Genomic DNA, 17,939 nt, shown 5'->3' on the forward strand with positions numbered 1-17,939 from the left:
CACCCTAAGCTAAGTTTGTCCTTTAGTGAAATGTTGGAGCTCTGCCAACGAGGCATAGCTGTGTGACATTTCGCGAGATATTGCGAAGCTCAGTCCAATAAATAACGGTACTTCTACGATGACGTCACATCATGATGCCAATATTGAACGCTGTGATTACATCTTACTGAGTCATATAATAACTCACCATGCATTACGAAGCAAGGTGTCATCAAGACACGTAGTCTTACAGGTTCGGTGAGATTGTTCCAGAGGTAATGAAATCTTACGTGAGGTATATAAAGTTTCAATAATGGAGTGGGAGAGGCCGCTGTAATCCACCGAAGATGTGAAAAGGATGTATTGCGTGTTTCTCACACTGCGACGCATTATGTATTTAGCACGACGTGCGATAACGAATAATATAACATATTACATTGCGAGCTGTGCAGCTGGTAGTCGTCTATGTTTTCTGCATACTTGTCTTGTTTGCGGGTAGTCATTTTACCTCCACTCACTATTTGGAGAAGGTGGTCATGAATGGTTAAAGATGAAGATATTGAAAATTCTGGCGATAAATATACAGATTATCAAATCCTGCGCAGGAAGTGGTGGCACAAAACGTCCAATTCATGAGTAGCATCGCAATACAGACCATACCTATTCATCTGGTCTCAGAATGGCAAGTTAAGTTTTCGAAATTTCCGATTGCGCACTAGCTGTACAGTCCTCATGCATCGTTACTCGTTCGTGCTTTTCACTCAGCACAACAGTGCAACGTTTTTAACCATTTATCATCGTCTTACTGACAGAGGGACCCACCGATGCTGGAAACGGGAGGAAGAAGAACAAACCATCGGAAAAAGTAGCAGCAGTGTTCTTTTGAACTGGCTAATTGTATCTTATTAGCGCAGCAATATTTCAACATAAAAGTAGTTATCGTTTTTAGTTTTATACTATCAGTATGAATTATTTTAACTCTCGTTAAGTTGTGGTCAAGATAATCGGTGTACTATCTGGCCTGAACAAAAGAAAAAAAGTTATTGAACTCTATTTGTTTTACGTGCGTTATTTTTCTCACAAATATTCAATACTGAAAATGTCTAACTCAAGACTCAACAGCACCATCATCATCTTTTGTTGTTTTTAACTGGTGTAGCCTAACTGTTAGGCAGGCTTACGAGTCACTTAGAAACCGCGGCTAAGTTCATGTCAATCGCGAACATACACTTCTGAAAACTGCGCAGTAACTTGGACATTTCGCTCACCATCAGGTTTTTGGAGGACAGCTCCTCCGCCAAGGCTTGTCTGTGATGTATTAGCTTGACTCATGCCACTTCCAATGGCACTTGCAACCTGGGACGCGGTTGATGTCTGGCCTCCCTGCTGTTGAACCGCTGCGGGCATATATAGATTGTTTTCTTTCAGAGATAATGCTCGGCATAACAGCCCGTAGAATACACGTTGTCGTAGAATGGAACGTTGGGCTAGTTGGAATATGCGCATGACTGGTTCAATGCCAAAGATGAAGACGTAAAAGAAGTTTGCACAAGATGTGAACTCCTCAGGGTAGTTGCTTGGGTGATTTGGTATATAGGTATTCAATGTTACCTTATTGCGCACTGTTTATAAGACGACCACTTAAGATGATGGAGTAGACGGACACAAGGGCAAACTTTCAACTGAGTTTAATGGACAGACGCATGATAGTTTTATGCAATCACGTTTTATGGTTAAAAAAGGTTTACAAAGAATAAAAAAATATACAGTAGAGTCAATTGACTTAAGTGAAGGTATTGGAGTGAGAAACTTCTGCACACACTGCATACTTCACCCCTCCCCCGGTTTCACGTTAGTAAAGCTGATATACCCTTTCTTTTTGGTTCTATAGTGCTTCCTTCTAACTGTATATATTTTATGTCGTCGTCTTTATAATGAATGACTCATATCTATTGGTGGCTAGTGCTAAGCATATTGAAGACAATTGACGTGCTCCTCCCATACTAAGAAATAACAAGGCTCCCACCATCAAGATAGAGCTATGTGAATGTAAATTATTGTGCCACATGAGAGGTATTTGGATAGCTTCTTTAGACAATCAGCGAAGCTTTCACGGGTAAGACATTTTGGTGGCGGTGGCATAACTCGCGAAAAAAACAGTTGCGAGAGTGTGTCAGAAATTAGGGCGTACAGGAATTTGGCCCTCAAAACTACAGCAGTCACATGTGCAGTCAAGTGGATAATTTTTCAATAATTGATGTTATTCCGATTCAGTTCTCATAGGCCATATGCAATTATGATTTTTAGGTCACTTTTCATTACGCGTTGCTGCACCTCACTGCTCTATTTCATTCCAGTTTTCTACTTCCATTTCTATTTCATATATTCCATTTCAGTAGTTCATGCGTGACCGTAGCTGATGCCTGTTTCAACAGAAGTCTTAAGCTGCACAGCACAGGGGCAAAAGTCCAACATTCCACCTGGAAGAAGGAAAGTATTGGGAAGTGCAGAGAACAAAAGATAAAAAGAAAAAGAAAGAAAAGGAAAAAGAAAGAGAAATAGCAGGTTAGGCACGCACACGCTAAACTTCGATAGCCCTTACTTTTTGGTAATCAAAGGGCCCTTGAATACTTTATTATTCGCATTTACGCGTGGTTTCCTGTCTATTGTGTTCTGTGAAATGACATCAACTTCAGGAATCTGTGAAATGTTTTCCGTGAAATCACACCAACTTCAGAAATATATGTAAAAACTAAATAAACAAAACTTACTATGTTGTGACAACAAAATGTCAAGGCTGAAACTTCCGCAATGAATGTTTCGCACCAGCTTTCCAAAACTGAAATTTTATGGTTCAAGGCTTTCTCCAATGAAAGAGTCTAGATGTAGAAACAGCATGCTCACCATTTCCAACAGCACCGATCGTTGTTCCGCTCCCTGTGGATGAAGTGGTTTGTGACGACAATGTTTGCTGCTGTTGAGAACCACTCCCGCTTTCATTAGAGCCTGGTACCTGGGTGCTTCCAGAAGTTTGTCCAGGACCTGCATAATTGAAGTCATAAAAATCATGCTCCACTGTTTGTGGTTTGTATGACTCCTCATAAACATACTGCAAAAGTCTTCCGACTTCTCTTAGTGAAAAATTGAAGGAATGCGACATGACCGCACAGCAATCTGTTAACCGGTATTTACTAAAGATTCCCATTGAGCTGATATGTATTTGGTGTGCGCGCACTCTAGCCTAATCTTTTACCTAATAAAAGCATTGTTACACAGATGCGCATAAGAAGGCTATTTGTTTTGTCCTACAGATGCTACCCCGATGAAAATATATCCGAATCAACGGATGCCAAATTGCACTTGCGAGGACCTGGTGCTAGTGAAGCGCACACCCTGAGCATTGACAATAATGAACTGAAGGCTACAGCAAGAGCTTGTCTCTTCTATCTGATATTAAAAGCCTGGATTACTTTCTTTGCATGCTCTTTTCTTGACACAAAATCGTCACTGAGGCACAAAACAAACTTTTGCAGCTATTTTATTCTAATAAATGTATGTAAGGAGAGGTTGGTGCCAATGCGTGGCACCGGCTACTTTCTGCAGCTATCCTTTCGGCAATGAATTGACAAGGTTCCATCTTTAGCAATGGAAGCTGGCATACCCTGCGTCTCACATGACGCATATTGCGCTAAGGACGACCATGTGGATTTTCTGTATGCACCATGTTTTTTTGTATACACTATTTCTTCCTCGCAATATTTAGATTGAACATATGCTTTATGCGACATGCTGCGGCAACGTTAGCCAGTGGTTGTGGGGTATTTATTAGTGCTTGCTCTGTGCTCTTTATTTTGAATATGATTTTGAATTTAAGCTTCAATAATTAACAAGGTAAAACAGAGAAGATATTCTTAAATTCATCAAATTAAACGGCTACAATACAGTCATTGAAACTGTTGTTACTCACCGAATGGCAGTTGAGGAATCCCGACCATGGTGCCATTTCTTTGAATCTGTGACTGAGATGATCCTGGAGGGCCTATAAATCTTTGTTGACCAGAAGCCAGAAGAGCATCGTAGTCTACTTTCTGAGTGAGTGCTTCATATTGTCCTGCATGATGTAGAATTTTTTTTTATTAGGATAATGTGTACCAGTACAAAAACAAAGACGCACTGTGACAAAGTCTGTAGACTAAATGAACATACTTGTAGAAAAGCTGTCGGATCAATCAAATAGCATATGCGGAAGTTTTCGTGTGGATATATAGACAGCCTAAAGTAATGTATTGCCGAGAACTCGTAATATTGGAGAGAAAAAAAAGTTGCTTTTCATCAGAAGGGTTCAAATGTATGTGAATCAATGTATGCAGATCAATATGCATGTTAGCCAAAGGAGTTATTGCTTCCTACCATGAATTCATTCGGCCGGCTCCTAAACTTCTTTGTCAATCTGCACTGTCTGATGCGTGGATATGAAAGACAGAACGTTATGGCATAATATAGCGAATAGCCTTTCCTTTGTTTAGTTTTTTGAGTGATGCGGAACTCATGCGTATTTATCCACAACTTTCACTGCATGCACCGCTTTTTAACGTACTAGCCTACGTGTGTCTCCTGAGCTCCGAAATTTATTGTGTACATCTTCAACAGGTACATAGCCACGTAGCTGGGCCCACTGTGCAAGGGTCGACTCAGTGCTCAGCTTTTTCGCAGAGCAGTTACTGCATCGTTTTATTATTGATATAGCAAATATATGGACACTCTCGGCTAGATTTTGCTGCCATCGTCGGTTTGGGCGTCGGCGTTGATGTCATGCATCGTATATGCATACGTATCTATATATATGAAAACGCAAGAAAGAAAAAACATCCAGAAAAAGAGACTCAGGCGTGCGGATTAGAACGTGTGACCTCCGCGCCGTGAATGCGAGGAGTTAACCACTGAGCCAGCGTGAAGTACCTCATTGGACGGGTAAACGGCAAGCTATTTGTATCTACCACTACTGCTATTGGCAAGAATCTCGGGGGGGGGGGGAACTATCGTGTTTTCAGCATTAAGAGCAAGATGGCGCCGTGAGCGCGCGGCGGTTCTCATCTCTCACGCGTACTTTGGCCCGCTTAGAAAATAAGCGTGTGTACGCTCGATCGCGTGCCTGTGTCTTGCAGTGGGGAGGATCGTACGTGTTTGCTAAACTTGGGGCTTCACCGGAACAATGCCGTTGTAGTTACCGGATGCACAAAGATCACTGCAATCGTTGCACAGCCTCCGTTTGCGAAAAGGGCGCGCTTTTTAGACACAACGAAGTAACAACTGAGACGCTTATTCGTGTTCACCTGTACCTGTGAATACGTTTCGTGCGTCATTTTTGCGTGAGAAACATGGGGCACGTTTCGATCTGCTTGTCATTCTGCGCGTGACCTTCCAATTTGTTGCTACCACGTTCATTGGTTCAACTTTGCGGCAAAGCTGTGACTTTTTACTCTTATCTCCGCTGCAGAGAACTCACGCATCATCAGTTTGTTTTCTGGTACTACACAAAAATTGTGCGAGATAGAGCACAGAAAACGAGACCTGATTGATAGGAAGTGGCACACTGTAGTTTGAAAGTCTAACAATAACGTTCATTAGGCTGCCAAAAGTACGTGCCTAAGCGGCGCTACTAGACACTTTCGGGACCTAGTTCCTGAATTTTGACGTAGTCGTATGCGGTTGCTGGAAAGGAAGGCCATCACGCAAAGTAAAGAATTCAGTGATGTCCCGTATATAACGGTTAAATCGCATCTACGCGTGCTCCTCCACCGTTCTTTTACATTAACGATAGAGGTCTTTTTGCAGCCCTTATACATTGTGAGCAACATATAAAGCAAAGCTCTGCAAAGATCTTCATCATCCTTGCGTTCTACTTTCGGTGATGATAGTACCTAAAAGTATGTTAGATTGTGCCGATGGCTCAAAATTACATGCATTATACAGCAAATCGTTGTAACTTACTAGTGAACCACTCACAACACATCTGGGGAAACCACTCCTGAAACTGCTACGTAGGAAAGAAATGTGCTCATGAATTCAACTTGTGGTGTCATGCATAAGTACACACTCACCTCCTACGCAAGTGCTTCGACATTCTTTGTAAGAACGAAACTTGTTTCCGAACATAGAGCAGTCGTACGTCATGAAGCAATTTCTCGTGATGGGATCGTAGGCGTACACCGAAAATACTTCGAACAAGCACAGGGAACCTTCCACCGGGAAACCGCATGATTCAACTGCACATGTAAAATGTTTACAAAACAATTACACTTGATGCCACCCTTGAAGTGCAGACATGATGAGCAAGCTCAACCTAAGATTTTATTTATTAGGGATGATTCGTAAATAGGAGGCGCGTGCAAACGTCGTATCGGCAAACACCCCTTGATTACGGATTTCTCGTTACAAGCAGCCACTTTCACCTTCCTTTCTTCTTTATTGAGTCCTCCCCAAAACTACCACTCTAAGTAAAGGACATGACGGTTGCACGTGAATTATTCAGAACTACACAGTATTTCATTATTATTTATTATTATTAGCTCTTGCAGCCCTTACACAAATCAGATGCAATTACAAAAGGTAGAATTGTATATGCAAAGTTTCGGTCAATCCAGTAGTGCCTAAGCTCAATTTTGTATATATGTAACAGAAAAGATTCCACATGATCAAATAGCCCATAATAGTGTGCCGATGAATCATTGATAAGAAAGATTGATGATGATGATGACGATGATGATGCATGTTATACTGGCGCACACCCACAAAGGGGGATCGGCCAAAAACCGTGTGGCAGGATTTTAGTTAAGTCTTAACAGTTTAGAAACAACACAAAGTAACTTTAAACTAATATATATATATATATATATATATATATATATATATATATATATATATATATATATATATATATATATATATATATATATACATATATATATATATATTGAACAATAGTTTGAACAAGGTGGTCTCAGCCACAGAAAGAAAAGTGGGTGAAAAATAACCTGCCGTGAGCAGAAATCGAACCTATGAACTTGAAAGAGCATCGAATGCGTTATTCGAAGTTGTTAGGTTCGATTCCTGCCCACGGCAGGTTATTTTCTCACCCACTTTTCTTTCTTCCTATGTACATTACATTTGTTCTAATAGCTTCCCCTATACATTACTTGGCATCATTGTCTGTTAGATCTCATTATTATTGTGTCAAAACATGAAAAAACTTGCCCTTACATATACACTTCTTACGCTTATATATATATATATATATATATATATATATATATATATATATATATATATATATGGAAAGATATGGAAAGAGAGAGAGAGAGAAAGAGAAACCGTTATTCGAAAAAGGAGTATATCTGAGGTAAGATGCAGGACATAAGCTGTGATTTGAGACAGAGGTAGTGATTGGTCCCAAACGAATGATATAAAACAGGCACACTAGCATGGCAGTCGCTTTGTTTCAAATATCTAATGAAATACTCCAGAGCACACGTTCCTGTGGCCATAACATAATTTATAGCTGCCAAATGATAAAATTACTGGCACATTTATTTATTTATTTAACTGCCAATCTCATCAGAGATTATAGCAGGAAAGCCATATGAAAACAAGTATTTGTTTACACCAATTCATAATGATTGAAAACAGAAAAAAAGCCAGAATTACAAATTGACATGCAAATCATAGGTTATACATTGCCATTAAAGAACACGAAATCCAACATGTGCCGAGGATATCCACGTTAGAGGAACATACAATTCTAATTCTAATTCTTGAAGTGGAGCTACCAGGTATCTTTTCCGCTTATAAGAATATCGGCGACAGAATAAAAGAAATGATCTATCATTTCAATTTCTTCGCAAACCTGACATAAAGGTGATGCCTTTAGACCAACTTTATGTAAATAATAATTTAAGTGTGGGATACGGAATTAGGTGCGATAAAGGAAAACTGCTTGTGTAAAAAAGATGTGGAACAATAGAAGACACGAATTCCCCAACATGGGTGTATCTCTCCTTTTAATTCTTCACTTATTTTGCCCCTTACCGATTTTTCTGAAGTAATGAGCTAAGTGGCTCAGCAACAAGCCCTCTAAAATTGCACAAAATAATCTAAAGTAGTTACTATAAGTAAGTAACACAAGTGCTTCGTTTTTGTATGTAAATGTAGCCTTCTAACATGGGCTTAGCTTTTCACCAACAGCCCGTCCCTCTCCTTCACTGCTCCGCTGTTACAAAACAACGGAAGTGCCACATGTAGCTCAATTAAACATGCTATAACAGTGTTTGTCGAATCAAGTTTCACAGAACCACTTCAGGTGTCATCGACAACGTCGCCCGTAAAAATTAAAGAATGATTTGCGGAGGCAAGTTCTCACCTATTCTGAGATCAGCTTTCTGCTCCAGGAGCTTCAGCAACAATTTGAACAAGATGGCCTCAGCTGGCCGAAGACCTCTAACAAAAACTAAACTGCCACATCAGCCGTCACAGCACTGCGCCTTTTTCGCCTTTTTTGTCTACTATTCAATCATAGCGAGGCTATTCCACTCGAAAAATCCGCCATTACTTCTACCAGTTCGCAACGAGCCCTCGAGAAATAAACAGCTATAACCCACTGGACTAGAATAGAATGTTGAAGCACTGCATTAGATCAAGTTGACTAAATTTATAAGTCGTACCTAAATAACCAATTTCATTAGAAGTGTTGAAGATTGAGCAATATGGTTCATCGTGTTTGAACAGGTACAGCGCTTTGTATAGTCGAGAAGAAGTGGCAGAGTATATCGGCCTAGTAGGACGGAGTGCTCTGTTTCTCGTGTGTGTCTGCTTGGCCATTGTTTCTTAACCACGACGCCTTCTACGAGTTAAAGAACCACTTCATAAACTAAGTTATGTTTTAGGCACGGCTTGTTCTTGTACAACTAAAGGCGGCTGTGTAGCTGGTATCCAGTTCCGAGAAAAGAGACTGTTAAATACACTATAATAAAAAAAATAAGAGAACAATCTCACCGCTTCGGCATACTCCTATGCACTCCAGTTGAGTCAGAAAGGGTGCCGGCTTGCAACTTGGTACGCATTGTCTCGTGCTGTTGTCAAAGTACCAGCCGCGGGTGCGGCAATGAAAAAATGGTCGTTTCGGAGCTCTGTATGGTATCAGGCATCTATGGTCTAAAAAGGAAGAATCTGAAACGAAGTTTACAGATAAGCCGGGAGCATAGACACAAAAGGTACATTGATAGTTTCATTTGGAAATGCATGTTGGTTATGTTTTTTAAAACGCACTTTTATGTACCATACAATTACGTCATCCTGTATGTGTTCTTTAAATAATTTTGCTCCAATATTGCAATATCCCAAATGTAAAGCCTTCTGGGCGGCTCTAAGCTATAATTTTTGGTTGACTATGCTGCCTGGTTCATTCACTAGGATAAAAAAGCGCTAAATATACGGGACGACAAAGTAGACACTGTATGGAGTACTTTCTTGTGCACTTTCTTGTGCCGTCATTTTAGCGCTTTTTGTTTACTCGCAGACTTCCGAAATTGTAGGTTTCCTTGACATGCATACTGACCCGCTGAAGTAACGAGAGCAGAAAGCCCGGATCTTAACAGGCTTTCTGCGTTGGTGACCATAAAGAACCGTCGAATATTTTTTATTGGCTAGCACCATCCTTTCTTACCTTCACGCACTTTCGTTGTGAAGCGATTGCCCGAATCCGGCCGTATTCTAGTCTATTTGACGGAGAGTATATTCACGTTTAGGTGTGCGATGGTATAACACCTGATTTGTATTCAACCTGTTATAGAAGGCTTGAGCCATCACCCAGTGGCCTTGTACAGAAGATGGTGAAGGCACTTGCGTTTTATTCGATCTCCCGCTGTACTTCTTAACCACTTGACTAATTTTGTCTTTTGTCTTCAAGTGCTAAAAAAGAGTAATCTCTCCGGCTTCATTAACCGCACGTTTATGCTTTCGTTTAAAATGACTTTCTTCGGCTACGGCATGCGCTAAATATAAGCAGATTAAGCCTTATAAGTGAAGGAGATTAGTACTGATATATACAATAGCAATATAGTTACCTCTACGCCACTATAACGGCATAAAAATTTAAAAAAAATGAACTTGTACTGGTCGCCGTCATAAGGTGGCACAATTTAATTTGCCGGCTCGAGCCAAGAAAGAATTCTTGGCTGTTGATTCAGTGTTCAGAAGTTCGATGGTGATATCGATTTATACGCTACTCAGGAGCCAATGCCTAAATTACTGCGTGGTATTAAGTGCAGCCTTTTCAACGTGCTTCCGCTCTATATGAAACACAAATGCTATTTTCTTCTCATGTATAATTTAAAAAAATATGAACCTATCACTAAAGGAAATAGTCTGTGCCAATCGCTGCGTAGCAACACAGCGGGTTCCGCAAAAGCTTTATCTATCGTGCTTCCGCTTCTTCAAGGTACGTGGGCACGCCGCCTGCATAGTTGCCATTAATTGCCTAAGCTTGCGCTAGCCCACGCACTTTTTTGACCTCTTCTTTGAATGTCGGAAGCCACTTTGGAATGATTCTTTAGAAGTCAATCACAGTGTACTAACCTCGCCCAGTGTATTCCAGTCGTCCCACACCCATCGGAATTTCCGAATGATGCTCCAGGCAGGGTGAGAAGCAGTGGTGGAGACGAAACTTCCTGATTTGCTGCCCCTTAAATATTGTATGTATACCCCTAAGAAGACCTCGTCAGTTTCCTTTATAAGCTTCATGCCACCCTTCCCTCTTTCATAAGTATTCGCCTTGTAGTATAAGTGGCTTTTTGCTGCTCTCTATGTTAAAAACAGTGGACATTGTACGTGCTGGAAGATGAGAAGAATGAGGATTGATGGGGAGCGTGAGGTTTTGCTCTGCGCCGTGGCAGTATTATCTCTAAACTAATTTTTGAGATTGGCTTTATTTCATTTTTGTGTCATTTAGGTATCCTGCCGCCGGTTCTTCGCCCATACCCCACTGTGGCTGAGCGCCATCCATCTGAGGTCATCAGCATCAGCATCAGCAATAAATGGCAGCTTCAATACTCTCGCTTTTCATGTCCATGTGTATTTGTCCTTAAAATCCAGTTATCTACGTTAAAAATCTTCGAATTTTGCAGTCTACTTTCGAAATTGGTCATAAACGAGTGCGTTTTGCAAAATCACAGGACATCACTTGAAATACTATGGCTAAAATTTGATTGTTTCTAAAGGAACAATTGTTTTGTTGCTTCTAAGAATAGCATTCAGGATGGACCAAGTGTGAGCCAGCGAAGACATTACTTCGAAATTCATTAGGTAAGGGTGTGACGAGTCGTAGCGTAATCTTGCTGAACTACGATTTCTGGAAGTTTCTGATTATATCATGTGTCGCTATCACCTAAAAAAATTAACAATAACAGCCCGATGCAACATAGAAGTTCGAAAAGACTTGATCGAACGTGAACCACAATCGAAGGTTATCCACGTTGAACCACGTTTGAACCATGTTTGATCCACGTGGTTGAACAACGTTTGAAAATTCGCTTTGATCGAACGCGGTTGGACCGTTTTACAGGGTGACACCTCAATTTTGCATGCATAGGAAAAGGTCGAAACTGTTCGTTTGCAGACTTTGAAAATTATTGCATGTCAGAGTTTAAAGAACTGCTGTGAGAAGCCAATACGATTCGCCTACACGCCGCAAGAAAGAAGCTAACGTGTTGGGTTCAAATACACATACGCTGATAGGCGCCGTCGGTGCTTTGGCGCAGACGCGCACTCAACAAGAGAGAACCAGCGCTTCTTGCATTAGTACCATGAGCACTTTATTTTCATTTTCGGGAACCCACTGAAGTAGTATTTGGCTGGAGTTCTTTGGTTGAAGTTAAGACAGCAGCTAAACAAAAGCTCCCGATAAAGCTCAAAATGAAAGCGTTCATAGGCTCGGGAGATGTGGGTGTCATGTCAAACAAGAAATTTTGGCACCACATTGCTGCGCTAAAGCAGTTTTCAGTGGTGCTGACACATTCATGGATGCTGCAGTGACCTCAACCAATTTTGAAGAGGAGAGCGATAGGTTATTTTTATGGAATGCACCTGTTCAGTGGGTTTACTACTTTGAAAGTAAGTGGGCAGTGTTATACTTTGTTAAACGCAATCCATGATGAACAAACCTTGTTAGCTATTGACCACTAAAGGTGACGCCTTGCTAGGACCAGGTTATAAAATAAGCTACATGAGTACATGACATAGCTAAACTAAATGCTCCGTTTCTGTAAGAAATCTTATGGAACCAATGAACAATCGACCCTACATTGTAAGACGGTAGGTTTAGTGCGTTAACTACAGGAAGTCTTAAGCAACAAAACTTAAAACATTTGTCTCAAATTCTAGTAGATATGCAGGTAGCTGCTGGTACCTGCATTTTTGTTTCACTTGTGAGGCGAGAACACTTTCGAAGTGCTGCGCGAAATTCAACATCGTATTCCAAATTGCAATTTCAGCTCACATAGCAATTTTACAATCTCAACGTTCAAGTTCTATCATTATCATCATCAGCCTGCCTAGGTGAACTACTGGACAAAGGCCTCTTTCATGTTCTGTCAGTCAACTTTGTCACGTGCTTATGTGCTTGCCACTTTACTTTATGCTCGCAAACTTCTTCATCTCATATACCCACCTAACTTTTTGTCTCTTGCTCACCCGCTTGTCTTCTCTTGGAATCCAATGTGCGATTCTTAATGACCGGCGGTTATATTGCTTTCGTGGAACAAGCCCTGCCCATGACCATTTCTTCCACTTGATTTCGACCGTGATGTGTTTAACACCCGTTTGTTCCATAAAACACTCTGCCCTCTTCTTGTCCCTTAGGGTTACACTTATCATTTCCTTTCCTTTGCTCGCTGCGTCGCCCGCAACATAAGTTCAACAGTCTTTGTAATCCTCCAGGTTTCTGCTGCGTTGGTAAGTACCGGTAAGATGCAGCTGCTATACACTTTCTACTTGAAGAATTGTGGCAATCTACCACTCGTTATTTGAGAATATTTGCCGAACGAACTCCGCTACATTTCTATTCTTCTATTTACTTCACTGTCATGGTTCGGCTCCGCGGTTACTACGTGTCTTAAGTAGACGTACTTAAGTTCCATAATCATGTATACAACGACATCGCACTGCGTTTCACCACATATAACTAACTGACAACACAGCTATATTGACTACCATTGCCACATGAGGATAGAGTTTTATCCTGCTCTCACAGCAATATAACAACACAGCGAGATCGCAGCAACAACGTTTCTTATTTTGATTTACACGTTGCTCCTGTAACTTCCTTTAACAACTATTTAATGCCCGTTTTCTAGCATGTTCTTAACGTTGCAGCTTTGCACTTACGTCTGTGTACTTGCCTGCTTTTTTTCTGACTTCGAGCAGATTGCCCCTTCTAATAATTATCAGGCAGATTCATGCTCACAGCTGTACTATACTGAATGGTCACAGGAAGATGTACCACGTCGGCACCGTCAAACTCTGCGATGTCTTTTCGTAGATACTGAGAATACGGAACCTCAGAATACCGGTGTTTTTGTATTAGCATTCAACCGAGCACGCAATGTCAAGGACCAGTGTCAAGATATTTTCAGAGTAGATGAAATACCATTCATATAGAGGGGCTTTGTAGAACGATCTTATGTGCAAGATGTGAGACGACTCTGTTTCGGGATTTTTTTCGTTGCTGTCCTCCGTAGCAAATATCGAAATTGTATATAAGGAATTACAAAAAAATATCCCGCACATTCAATTTGCGTCACTTGTTTTGTGCGACGCTTACAATTCGTTACTGCTGGCCTTTTTGTCCGCACTCATGTGAATTATAATACTTAGTTTTTCACTCCTATACCTGCAACGATAGATTCGGAGTATTGTGCATGGATATAAACACATGTGCGCTTTACAAGAAGGCCACGCTTTTGCTTGTACAATTTCTTCGTAGTTTCGCAACCTAGCAAAAGAGCGTACCATAATATTTCTAGCAGCAATAGACCCTGATGTTACTTTTTCTTCAGCACGAAGCAAATAAATAAACATTAAAACACACTTATACCACAAAAAATATAGAACTGAGCTAGTTGGTAGATATTTATTTTAACAAAGACAGGACGTGCAAACACCCCCAACGTACTTTATGATAGGTACTTCCAATACCGATCTTATGTAGCAGGCTTTTCTGTTCATAGAGTTTATGGTGTTTGTACTTACGGAGTTTAGGGGTATACTGTTTAAGGAACTTGCTGTGAGCCTTGATGATGCCGGATATACCAGGTCAAATAAAGAAATCAAAATAATATTTGATGCACAAATCAATAAAACACTTCATTATTAAATCTTCACCTCTTATAAAACATTGATCTTGGCTCTCGTCTTTCGCACCCTCATTACTGACTGCACCAAGTCATTAAAAATTGTCAAATTAGGACTGCCGCTGGAACCATCGAGAATTTTAAGACCTATTTTGGGATGGTTTTTGTATTTAGCCGTATCAACGACGACACTACTTCTTAGGATACCTGAATGCAAAAAAATTTCATTTTTGTGTCTTTCTTGGTGTCTGTCTGTCTGTCACACAATTCAGTCACGTTGCCTAAGTTTAAGCACTTGCTGAATCCCAGCCATCTTGAACTAGTGGCTGTGCCCATACTTGTGAACATGGTCAATCAAAAGCAAAAGTACACATATCTGAGGCACAAAATAAATGCGCATGTATTAGGTGGTGAATTCTTTGTTTGTTAGGAAACACAAAGACTCGTAATTGTTCAGATGAATGCCACGCAATGCACACACACACAAAAAAAGACGGGCAGGAGCTGTTGACCTTGGGACCCATTCGCACCGAAGCACTGCATATGTGAATAATTTTTTTATCTCCACGTGGGAGTGGAGGACCACCTCAGTAGTTTTAGAGATATCACAGAGTATTGTTACAGACTGGCCAGGTAGAAGTTTCTGCCACCACACCAAAAAGCTGAAGAAGCAGAGGGCTGCGTTGTGACAGCTGCTAACCAGAACGGTTTCGAACACGATGATCTTTAATCTCTGTTACCCGGAGTTTAAGCCGCCACCCACACTGCGAGTTCCTGGAACATATGTTACCGGAGTGTGACAGAGGTGGGGATCCAGACAGGGAAGCAGATTGCACTGTTCAACAAGCTGCCAAAACTCAAGGGCTCGTGACCGACACCTAGTGAAAAAAGTTTGCCCACTTTCTGAATAACTCGCTGGAGTTTTTAAAAATAATTTTACGTCTCTCTCTTTCCACTTTTTCAAAGAATGCAACGCCTGCGCCCCTGTTGTTGATACCACAACCGCAGAACTTCTTGTTTTTGTTTTTCTACTTGCATCTTATTTATTTAGACACATCTCTTGTGCTCCCGTTTCTGCGTTCACTAGCACCGGCGCCATCGTAACCGGCAGAGCAAACAACGACAATTGAACGTGAAAGAAAGACTGCCTGAAGGAGTTTTCTACCATGAGAACCAGTGGGCTACTGTGCTAACATTTGCGATGCTTCATACCCACTCCCGCTTCTTGTGATAAAGCTGAACGTATTCCCTTCACGCACCGCCACGAGATAATGAATACGTCCTTAAGGCTTCGAAGAAGTGTTTTGTCGTAAAGACACCGTGTGTAGAACGCCCTAATCTAGTTTTCCGGGCGCCAGTTCACCAATAGCAAGCACATTTTAGGGAGCAGGTGGTGTTTAGCACCCGTTCTTGCGTTGAGTGCGTCAGCGTCATTGTAACAGACTGAGCGAACGAGGATTAAAAAGAGCTAACGTGGAGTGCAGCGGACCATGAAAGAAGACGGTAGTGAGAAGAGCGCCGGATGACGACACGATAGTGACGAGACGACAGTTTCGAGACAAGACGATGGTCGCCGATGACGTCATCGCAATGACATGCGCAACTGATACCGTAAATGGAAATAAAGTGATCCGTGCACGGCGGCCTCTCTGCAGGGGATGTTGAAGAACGTGTCCTAGCGCGGCCTTCCACCATGTCCCAGTTATCGAGGACATCGCGTTTCAACTTGTTGCAAAATGAAAATAGCCAGTTGCCATCACAATTCGCATAAGGCGGTCCTTTGACCACCAGTAATTTTTATCTTCTTTTTTCTATGACTCAGACACCAAGGGAGCCATTCTCGGGTTGTTCGATTCGCGGAGATGTCCATTTCACCAGAGCGTGCTCAGTAACGCAAAAATATGGTGAGTCGTGATGTCATGGCGCTCTTGGTAACATCGACGCACCGATGCTGCCACCACATTCACAGCGTAAAAAGAAACTGAGTGGACAAAATGTACAGGAACCAGACAAACTAGACAAAATAAGGAACCTTACAAATACCCAGCAACTATGATTGGTAAATGTCAGTGTATATCTCTACGGCTTACTTATTTTTATGAGATATGTAATAAAAGACCATCGATCACTCCTGCAACTTTTATTCAAAGATGAACTTGGTTACAGAGTTCCTGCTTACTATTGGGGGTGCTTTCATGTAGTATCATCATACAGTGTGTTTGCACAGTTTATCTGTGTGTAAGTAGAGTGAAGTCGTTTTTATAGGATTATATATTGCGCAAAAGTGTCTTCACATTTTTCAATGAACCTGAATAAACATCCAACCACCTGGATTATGAATGATTCAGTATTAGAACTCCTAAGTGGTCATATGCTGGAATTAATGTTTTCCTCCGACATGGTACATCAGCTCGTCGTTGTAGTTTGTACTGCAAGCTCACAGGCCACGTCACGATGGAACATCATAAAACAAAAGCAGTGTAATCGATTTAGGTGCATGTTAAATAAACCAAGCCAAAAATATTTCGGAATGCGCCTTAACGACGTGCCTAGTAACCATTGAGAGGTATTGTGATATAAAACATCATGAACTATATATATATAATTTTTACTTAATATCCGCGTAGCTTGAAATGGACGTAAGTTTATGGATATCTTTTCTCTAAGCTACGTTTATTTAGTCTAGAAAAAAATATTTTTTCAGTGTCAAGCAGCAATACTGGTATTACGAATCAGGTCACCCATTTCTTCGTTGAAGAATATCCCGGCACTCAAGTAAAATCTGAAAATTTTTAATATTAGAGGCACTCACCATCATATCCTTTCCCTGAAGAGTCGCAGATTACAACAATAAATAAAAGGTGCAGTGCTGTGCAGATGTTCATGGTGGCTGTGCTGCTGCACACCTTTCTTTGGTTCCTTTGGGTGCGGCCGCTAAAGGTCTACAGCCTTGTTGTAGCCTGCTTTGGAGGTAAAAAATATATTTCGTTACGGTGTTCGTATATGTTTTCATTTTCTTTGGCGTGTGCTTGGCGCATTGTACTTTCCTGTATATTGAACGTATTTTAAAACCAAAGCATTATTTGAACAATGGGTAGATACATCAGAGGCGGCTTTCTGCGCAGTTCTATACGACAGCGGAAAAATTTCTCGCGACCAGTGGTATTACGAGCCTTAGCCGCTAATGATAGATACTGCACATATATTAAATACAAAAAATTAGCAGTGAGCACATGTCATCATAATTGACGAATACTAAATATTGCTGGTCAACCAACCAAATCGGTCAAAAAGTATTACACGAAGACGTTGGCACTTGGTCCAGAAAAAAAAGAAAATAAATACTGTAGGCTAAATTTCAACTGCGAGAAAAGAAAGTCCGAGCAAGTTCTTGTTTAAGCTAGGTAATAAATCAACAACAAAGTCCAGGTCTAGTAACGAGACGAACGTTTTTTTCTGAATGCTAGATGAGCAAGAAAATATTACAGTGGATAGAACAGAAAATGTGTTGTGTTAAGTAAGTTTTCCTGTGGCGTAAATAAATATTGCCTGAGCAGTTTT

The 17,939-nt window shown here is 40.9% G+C and overlaps 1 protein-coding gene across 3 annotated transcripts in view; it reads right to left on the reverse strand.

Annotated features, from left to right (window-relative positions):
- The window catches only part of LOC119165386 (uncharacterized), an 85,767-nt gene extending 68,419 nt beyond the window's left edge, over window positions 1-17,348 (reverse strand). For all 3 annotated transcript variants that reach the window (XM_075871716.1, XM_075871715.1, XM_075871714.1), the window contains exons 1-6: window positions 17,191-17,348; window positions 9,028-9,201; window positions 6,081-6,245; window positions 3,947-4,090; window positions 2,884-3,021; window positions 1,248-1,376 (exon numbers count right to left, since the gene is read on the reverse strand). In XM_075871716.1, coding sequence (XP_075727831.1) covers window positions 1,248-1,376; window positions 2,884-3,021; window positions 3,947-4,090; window positions 6,081-6,245; window positions 9,028-9,201; window positions 17,191-17,263 — 823 coding nt within the window. In that variant the 5' untranslated portion in view covers window positions 17,264-17,348. The remainder of the gene's footprint in view (window positions 1-1,247; window positions 1,377-2,883; window positions 3,022-3,946; window positions 4,091-6,080; window positions 6,246-9,027; window positions 9,202-17,190) is intronic.
- Between the last annotated feature and the right edge of the window lie 591 nt (window positions 17,349-17,939).

Source organism: Rhipicephalus microplus, chromosome 8 (assembly GCF_043290135.1).
Source record: "Rhipicephalus microplus isolate Deutch F79 chromosome 8, USDA_Rmic, whole genome shotgun sequence".
NCBI lineage: Eukaryota > Metazoa > Arthropoda > Arachnida > Ixodida > Ixodidae > Rhipicephalus > Rhipicephalus microplus.